Source organism: Cydia pomonella, chromosome 6, assembly GCF_033807575.1.
Source record: "Cydia pomonella isolate Wapato2018A chromosome 6, ilCydPomo1, whole genome shotgun sequence".
NCBI classification, from domain to species: domain Eukaryota; kingdom Metazoa; phylum Arthropoda; class Insecta; order Lepidoptera; family Tortricidae; genus Cydia; species Cydia pomonella.
Window position 1 is genome coordinate 14,148,886 of NC_084708.1, and position 9,775 is coordinate 14,158,660.

The 9,775-nt window shown below is 38.3% G+C and overlaps 1 protein-coding gene across 1 annotated transcript in view; it reads right to left on the reverse strand.

Moving 5' to 3' along the window:
* LOC133519038 (C-Maf-inducing protein-like) overlaps positions 1-6,585 on the reverse strand; it is an 81,495-nt gene extending 74,910 nt beyond the window's left edge. Inside the window, exon 1 of the mRNA XM_061852905.1 lies at positions 3,325-6,585. Coding sequence (XP_061708889.1) covers positions 3,325-3,966 — 642 coding nt within the window. The 5' untranslated portion in view covers positions 3,967-6,585. The remainder of the gene's footprint in view (positions 1-3,324) is intronic.
* Between the last annotated feature and the right edge of the window lie 3,190 nt (positions 6,586-9,775).

Sequence of the window (9,775 nt, forward strand, 5' to 3'; positions counted from 1 at the left end):
GGGGACCACGTTTGTAAGGAGAAGCGATCGTCCCACTATCCTCTTAAAATCATTGTAATTTCATTCGTTTGCCATGTCGTCGATACTTGTAATTCTGTAATAACTATAGTTCGTTTTTTTAGCATTAGAAAAATGGTAAACAATCCTATCTTTTTATTAAAAAACGCTTTTTAAAAATCAGTAACTATGACTTATGAAAGCAGAAAAATGTAAAAGATCGTATATGATTTACATTTGGTACATATTTGGTGACTTATTTTTCAAAGGTGTTTTTCAGTAAAAAAACACGTCAAAATCTTTTACCTTCTTTCTAATGCTAAAAGAACGTTTATTATTGTAGTTAGTAAGTAACTATGGCTCTTCACGATATTTTGGTCTTTGGCAAACGGGGCAGTTTCTGGGCTTGATTTTCCAGGACTTTTTGTCTTATCTCTGTTTTCAACTTACCCCAACGCACCTTACACGGCATTTGCTTTTTAGTCGTGTTACTGATTTAGAATAATTGAAGAACAGATTTTAAAATAACTAACATTAAATATAAACAAAGCGTGTTAATCGAATATAATAAAAAAACATACTTAATAACAACGCCAAAGTTTAGTTAAGGGCGTCCGCTAGCTGGCGTGGGCGCACGGAGCGGGCGCACGCATGCGGGTGCTATTTTAGGTAAAATCCGTCGCACGCGTCCGTTAGATCCGCGCTAGATTTTTCGTTAACCCGCTGACCCGCTCCGGCCAACGCCCTAAAGGCTGTTTTGCAGAACAGCTGATTGTTTTCGAATTGAGAATTCGTTGATACTCGTATTTGCATTAAATTATACGTAAGTATTATGTCGCGACGATGTTTAGCCGCGGATCCTTATTTTGGCCGGCCATGAACCCTGAAGTAATGTGTTTTTGCAATTTATATTTATTAGTTAATCAAATTAGATGTGATTTGTATACACAACTTAAGAATTTATCGTTGTGTTTTACCTATTCTCATTAGTAAAACAGTCGCGTAAAGCAACAAAATATGAATGGAAGGACATGTTTACCTACCGGAGTTTGTCTGTTTGTAGTAATATTGGTATATGCCATATGCCTCATATTTGCAATACAGTATGTATTTATATGGTCTACTAACACTTGGGATACACCTTAGAATTTAAAAACAATTTACTCGTATGAATTACCTACATTCAATTTCAACCTGAATATATTTCACGAGAATCGATTGAGAAATGAAAGAGGAGAACAACAGTTATGAGCAGCGAAAACTGAATCGATTCGCTTGCGCCTTTACTGGTCAAAATGCGATCGAAAGTGAAATATAAAATACGAATAAAATTTATTAGGAAGGAAAATGGCGGCAAATATTTTTAATTTTGTAACTTGTAACACAAATAGTGACAAAGAAATATGACAGATGTAGAGAGAGCAATAGGCTTCTATATACTTAGCACTTAGGTACTTAGGTACCCAAAGAGTAAACTTTGGGTACCAAGGAAAGCAACACGGCTCTGCTAATTATTTTTCGTATAGGTACTGACAGTTATTTTTCGAGCCCATGCATGCAGAACTGCTGTAGGAGAGAACAGGATTTGAAAAAAAAAAAATTAAAACTCCTTTTTTCAAGAACGAAAGTCTCATGCAATTTTATTATACGATCAAAATAAACCAGATTAAACATAGTGTTATGGTTTCCTTACTGAGTCGATTGAACTATCTACATGTATGTGAACATTTATAAAAATTAAGAAAATATTTTTGTATAATTAGACGAACTCGACTGCATCTGGGCTCGTATTATAAATGCGAGAGTATACCTCTGTCTGTCTGTCTTCACGCTTAAACCTTTAACCGAATTAGGTGAAATTTGGTATGAAGATAGTTTGAGGTCTGGCTTCGATATATCTAGTAGGATAATTTTTATTAATAATCGCCATCATCCCACGCTGACGAAGTCACGGACAGAATCTAGTATCGACCTATATTAGGTAGGCGGAAATAATCCGTTTATTAAGCGAATTTAGATATAGTTATACATAAGTGACCTTTGCACTTATAAATATATCAAAATTCGTAAATTTTTAGTTTATTCGTAAATAGGCGGGTCCACACAGAGCGCCAAACGCGCGAGCCAATCTCCTCGCGCACAAAATGGCCAGTGTCATTATAAAATTGTCTTGTCTTGTCTTAAAAACGAAGAAGAGTACATTGAGTTATTATTTAATTATTTTTTTACTCTTAATAAAAACATATTTTTACAAGCAAACCCTTGAGTGATCACTAGTATATAGAACTAGTATCGATACTTGAGTTTATCGATACAGGAACTCCCTACTTGTCAAACAATTTTGCCCCACGGACTCCTATGTCTGCTTATTAATCTTATTATATTTGATATTAGTTTGGGAAATGCTGTAGGTACTAAAGAAAAAGTGACCAAGCCCTCCGTTGGCCAAGAGCGCGATGCCAATTTAAAAAAAGCCCTCCGTTTGCCGAGGCCGTAATCCAACCAGCTTACGTCTTGACCACGGGACCACCCGGCCAATCCAGTCATCTTCGGCCGGCCGGTCACTTTTTCTTTAGGACATTTATGATATCCATTCAGTTTATAAAATTGTGTTAAAATTATTTTATACAACTCGTCGCCGGCTAGATAATTCTGCTGCTGCAGTCAATTATTAAGAACAGTTACTTCATACAAAAACGTTTGGATTATATCAATAAAACGTGCGTACGAATCGTTAACGAAATTATTGTTTGAAAACATATGCTACGTGATTCTAGCTTCAAGGTGACTTGAGATTTGAACGTCATTACTCAAAAGTTTACACTGTCAAGATAATAATTGATTACTATCGACCAATTTATGGTTGGAATGGTAATTTAAGCACATCTACCCACATAGTAACTATAAAACACAAGTGAAAATGAGGTAGTAAGGCCGTCAGAAGTCAAGTAAGGGTGCGAATTAGGTGCCGAACTTTGAATTGGGTATGCCTTGATCACACGGACCAAGTACAGTGGCGAGAGAGTGCCCTCGACCAAGTACCGAGTACTGGGTGCTTAATCAACATGACAATCGTTAACGCTCCGTAGCAGTGAAAGACACAACTCTCTTCGTTGGTAGCCTTTAAGCTGGCCATACACACTAGGGTAGGCCTGCGCAGTTTTGCCTGTACAGTTCAACTGCACAGGTAAAGCTGTATAGGAAACTGCACATGCAAATGCCACACACGCTTCGTTTTACCTGTGCAGTTGATAAAACTGCGCAGGCATACCCTAGTGTGTATGGCCAGCTTAAAAAACAAAATTGTTTGGTAACAAATTTACTTACAAAGTACTCGGCAGAACTCTGGTCGGCCAGCGATGGTGAGAGCAAGCATCCAGGCGAAGGCGGTGCGGTGGCGGCCGGCGGCGGCGGCGCCAGCGAAAGCAACTCGCCGGCCGACGCCGACATGCTGCCCGCCACCGCCAGGCTCCGCAGCCGATCCGCCAAGTCCGTATGCCCACCATTACACGACTTGCTACCCTTCCTGTCCTCACTTCCACACAAATTGTCAATGATCCTAGGCCGCCTTAGCTTCCGCGAGGCGGCGCGCCACCGCCTGAGCCGACAGGCTGCGTTGTTGAGCACCTCCTCCGTTTCTCTGCACGCAGGCCGCTCTTCATCAGATTGCGTCACGTCTTCAGATTCAATCGGCTCATCTATAAACGGAAGCCCGTGCTCTAGGGCCATAGGCGATGGCTCGCCCTCACTATCACTAATGACTGCATTTGACGATCCCGAAAGAAAATCCCTTAAGGCGAAAGCGAGACGTCGATCGGTATTGAGTCCCACCGGAACGCTCTCAGAACCTCGATCGGTGGGCACAAATCTACTCTCCCCGTTCATTTTTTCTTCGCTTAGCTCATTTTTCAGGGTGTCTTTCTCGTTGGAATTGAGATCTACGTTGATTTCTTGACTCAATGAAGGCATTTTTAAAGGCAACAAGTTGATCTACCCGTCAAAAACTTACTGTCGAACGATGCTTTAATTATATCCTGTAAACTGCGACAGGTCCTTGCTGGAGCTGAAGCTCGAGCTCTGGATTGTGTAAACAAAAACAAATCGAAACGGCATATGCGCACATTTTTATCAGGACGAGATGAGTATACACTTACACTTTGATATTGTATTTCAACTATTAACAATCCGTGAACTATATAAACCTAATATTCCTTACGCGTTTACTCACTGTATAGAAAACTATCGCAAGAATAAATAGCACAAATCAGTCATGATCCGATCCGAACACGCGATAACGATATCTCCCCGAGTCAAGTGGGTGCACGCTCAACCTCTAAATACAAGCAGAGTGCGCAAACTGAGCTCTGCTGTCTACTGGCTGCGCCTGTCGCCGTTAGCTGTACATATACGTAACGTTCTCGTTTGTAGTCTTGTTGTTTGTATTGACGTCCCTATGGCCGGCGCTCGGCGTGCGCGAAAGCGGCGCCGGACGACTTCGAGCCTGGCGCCATCTATATCGGTGTTCCGGTCGCTCGCTCGTAATCTAGCGGACTGACTCAGCTGCCTTCAATGCGGGCTATGAAGATTTCTAATTGAACTTCGCCTGTCGTTATGCTGTTAGCTTCGTAGTTCTCCATTCCGACGACAGATGGCATCTTCTGATGAATTTTTTTTCAGAATAATAATATTTCCCTTTAAATTAGCAGCACACTTTTGTACCTATTATCACTATTTACCCTATGTACTTACTCATTATTTTATATGCAGAAGGTACTTACTACCCCGTGCATACATAAATATGTGTAAGTACTTATAATGTTTAAAAGCTACTTAAACCTTAACATAGAAAGTTAATAAAAAAAACTACCTAAATGTAGATAAACAATCCCTTCCACACAATGGTCTAAATGACATTTTAATCGCAAGAGTAGAGACGGAGAAAAGAATTGCCTCTAAACCTGCAGTCTTATAAGCAGAGATCGGCGGGGGTGAGCTGTTTTCAGTTTTTGCATAGCATGGACATACCTTGTCCTTTAATGGTAATTGCCCCATATGTAATTGATAATTATAAACTAATTAAATTATTTTATTTCGGCTGCCTTCACGTCACGTCTCTATTAAAACCCACGGAATGTGATTTATCTACTTTACACAGCTTTCTGCTTAAGTGAGAAAAAAGTTTCATCTAGTATTAACGTAAGCTTCCTTAGATAATATAATTATTATTGTATATCCATTTCACTCCACTCACATCAGTGGATGTAGAAGGATCTTTTTCTATATACAAATGAAACTCAAATAAAACTGAAGGCGAAACAAATTAAAAATTGAAAATATAGAAAAACTTATAGTTATTTATTACAATAGCACAGAAAATTAAATGTACAATAAATAAAAAAACTTAGCACTCGTTTTGTATTGAACTTTAATTTTAGTTTAATCATTTCAGTCCTGTCTTTTTTTAGGGTTCCGTAGTCAACTAGAAACCCTTATAGTTTCGCCATGTTCGTCTGTCTGTCTGTCTGTCTGTCCGAGACTTTGCTCCGTGGTCGTTAGTGCTAGAAAGCTGAAATTTGGCATGGATATATAAATCAATAAAGCCGACAAAGTCGTACAATAAAATCTAAAAATGTATTTTTTTAGGGTACCTCCCCTACACGTAAATTGGGGGTTAATTTTTTTTCTGCTTCAACCCTACAGTGTGGGGTATCGTTGGAAAGGTCTTTCAAAACTAAGGGGTCTTCAACAAACATTTTTTGATAAAGTGAATATATTCGGAGATAATCGCTCCGAAAGAAAAAAGAAATGTGTCCCTTCCCCCCCCTCTAACTTTTGAACCATAGGTCCAAAAAATATGAAAAAAAATCGTGGAAGTAGAGCTTAAGAAATACATTAAATGAAAACTATAGCGGACATGATCAGTTTAGCTGTTTTTGAGTTATCGCAAAACGTTTCCCCTTCATAGTAAAAAGACTTACTTACTTTAATTAGGTACATGATTATGCAAATTTGCCTATGTGAAAGGTACCGTTTCATCCCTTGGTTAACAATTTACTATCTTTAAGCTCCAGTTTAGCTTATTGTGACGGAAGAGTAACTACGGAACCCTACACTGAGCGTGGCCCGACATGCTCTTGGCCGGTTTTTAATATTTATATATGGATACTCCATATCCATATTAACATCTACATGACATTAATGACGTAAAAACAGCTCACCCCCGCCGATCTCTGCTTATAAGGGTTCCATATCTCAAAAGGAAAGAACGGAACCCTTATAGGATAACTCGTGCGTCTGTCTGTCTGTCACAGCCCGTTTGCTTCGAAACTACTGGACCAATTTAGGTGAAATTTGGTACACATATGTAAATCTGGGACCCAAAGATTAACATCTTAACTTAAATACTTAAATGAATTTTAAACATAGAGGCTACTTTTGGGGGTAAACGAGAAAATTAAAAATAAAAATTTTTAATACTGTAATTTTTTTTTTAAATATTAGTTTCGAAGTTATTCAAGAAAATAGCCAACAAATGGCAACTAAATACTACTATAAACTAATGGTAAAAAAAATACACTAAATTACTTAAAATACATTCAAAATACACAAAAATCCGGACGTCATTCGAAACGGAGGGGGGGGGGGGGGGTCAAGGGAAGGGGAAAGGTGAGGGGACGCTAGTGTGTGTAAAACAGCATACCCAAAGGCGTCATACATACTGCATTAGTTTCAGTTTGGCTTTGTGGGGCCGCGCTGCGGGTTTTGTGGTGCTTTCGGTGCACCCATACAAAAAGAGTCGGGCCAACTGTAATGAACAGTGCACGGCGCCTTCGGCGCCTTTACACAAAAAAATCGGTAAAAGCCGATGTATATTTGACGGGGTGTGCGCGAGTGCTTGAAGCGCCCTTGACCCTCGGACTGTTAACAGGGCGCACACTATAGGGCTTGCAATCCGAGATTCCGGAATCTCGAAATTCCGGAATCTCGGACAAATCTTCCGATATTACAATTCTGGAATTGAGACCACTGAATATCGAAAATTCCGGAATTGGATTGAAGTACTTTAATTCAATTACGTTTACTACTGAAAATCTTTAAGAAACGACACTATGCTGGTGTTATTAGCTGTCGCTGACAAAAGTCTGAAGTTTAGCAGCATGCATTAACATGCCGTATTAACCATCGTTTTTTTTTTACTTTTGTTACTTACTTGCCTTGACGTCTTGCTTAGACTTCGGTTTTAAGGCATTAGAAATAATGTGAGCAATATTGAGTTTCCCTAATGAAAGATTTCGGATCCTGTAGCAGCACAAATTATATTCTGAAATCAAACTTGAAAGGAGTAACGTTTAAGTATGTTTTGCATTAAGTCTACGAGCCATTACAGTTATTATTTTACACTTCATAAAAATCAATCAGGCTTTCTTTTTCTCATCCGCCTGTAATGAAGCGCTAACAAAATTATTTTAATAATTTAGCCCATTTGGTTTAATCTTATTAAGGCTTGTGTTTTGGGCACTAGTCGGCAATGCACAAAGGTAATAGGTATAGCTGAATACAGCACGACAACCTTAACTCAGGAAGTTACGAGTATAAACATAAAAAATGCCCTTACCGAGATCGGAACCCCAGGACCTCCATTTTCGTAAACAGAGCCACTACCTACTAGGCTACGCAGCCGTTATATTTAGACAATATATAAAAATAGGTATCAAATGGTTTGCTAGCATTCGTAGTTTCCCCAAATAAATACGCCGTATCATTTAAGTAAACAAAAGTGAACATAGTAATAAGATGCTAAAATAAGAGATGCTAAGGCGGCACTACTTAATTTGTTGATATTACTCGATGAATAATACTTCAAATTAATTTCAATTGAAACAATACTTTCTTTGATAAACGTAAAGTATCAGAATTTCACATTTTTTGTTGTTGTTTATTTAAAAAATCTATTAAAAATATGGTGAACCCCAATTCCGGACCCAGTTCCGGAATTCCGTAATTGGGACCCAATATCGAAAATCAGTTCCGGAATTGAAAACCGTCCGATATTGCAAGCCCTAGCGCACAGTTCGTGATCGGCTGCCCTCGTAGTATTTGTTTTTGTAGTCGGTTTTTAGTTATATTAAGTCTATTGTGAGGTTTACAGTTTGCAGATACACATTCCAAGGGTTCCGTACATGACACTAGAAATCGTGTGATATACGGAACCCTTGGAACGTGAGTCCGACTCGCACTTGGCCGGTTTTTATTTTTGATATAAGGTCACTGTGGGCAAGACCGTCTACAAGGCAAGTCCGTCAACACATTATAACTCTTGAATTAGAAAGCGTTTGCCGCTTTGGCGTCGAGTTTATAAGTCAGTTTTTCGCGCTAGTTCCCTCACTCTAAAACAGATGGCGCTGTGACAACGAACTTCAGAGCAATCCGCGTAAACAAGTCATTACGTGTATGGAACTCGAAGTGATAGTGCGACAGTCTTTGCAAATAAAATTGTTAAAAATAGTTTGTGATCAGATTTTGCACCAGAACTCGACTACGTAAGTAATATAAGACCCGGCAATCTTTATTATGTGTTTAAATTATAAGATATTGGCTTAGTTTTGTAATTATACGTTCCATCATTCATCACATTAAAATTTTGCTAAGTTGGAAAGTCCGTCTACTATGCACAAGGCAAGTCCGTCATTCCGCCGGACTTTCCTTGAATCAGAGGTTACCAACTGTTAAATGGCTTCAATATTATTTATTGCGATTTTATAAGGTTACTACAGATACGCATTTTTACGACATTGCGTATGATGTTTGTGTTTTGTATTTATTAACAATTTTAATCTCGAAACTAGTAAAGAAATGTGTTCTTTATCCTCAACACTATGTAACCGAAAATACAAATAAGAAAATACCTATTAAGTAAATAAATGAATAAATATTGGCCGCAAGCTAAGCATAGCTTAGCTTTTACTATTGATGCTAGGCGACGACATATAGAAACTCATATAGATAAATATATAAAAAACAAACATGACTGAAGGAACAAATATCTGTGTAGATTATACAAGCAAATGCCCCTACCGGGATTCGGGCCTTCATATGTTATATTATTATACCTATGACACATATTATTACCCTTTTTACTCCTCTTGAATTTTAGAATACGGTTGTACAGTCATATTTTCTTGATAGTTTTGAAGATTAAAATCACTGCAGCCATACGAGTCCATACGTATTTTTTATTTCGGAACATTTATTGTACTTATCGTGATTTAGGCGATTTGCCTACACTGTGATACAAGGTTACGCGCCACGCCAACGCTGTACCGCGTGTGCCACGCCGCTATGTGACGTGGGTTCTTCGCCTTACTTATCCTGAAAATTTACGTATGTAGGGTAGCTACTTGTGTTATGGAATTTGATTTGCCAATCACTATTTGATTTAAACTTGCTACTCCTATGAGCTTATTTATGTAACCCTCTTTGATCTCCGTAAATTTAAAACAACGAGTAAATTTAAAATGACTATTGGTATTTTATTTGAGAAGAAAAAAAATAAGTACGTATAATTATTTTCCAAAAAAGGTTTACCACCCCATTTACGTAGTATATGCCGGACTTACCTTTTAATAAGAAAAATTGTGTTTATTTCGAATCTAAACCCTATATTAACAAGTTTAGAGTACACTTTTCATTGTCTGGTTTCATTCTTTGTAAGGATTCTAATACGAACACATAAGCACCCATAGTATGGCTGATAACGTTACTAGACGGACTTACCTTA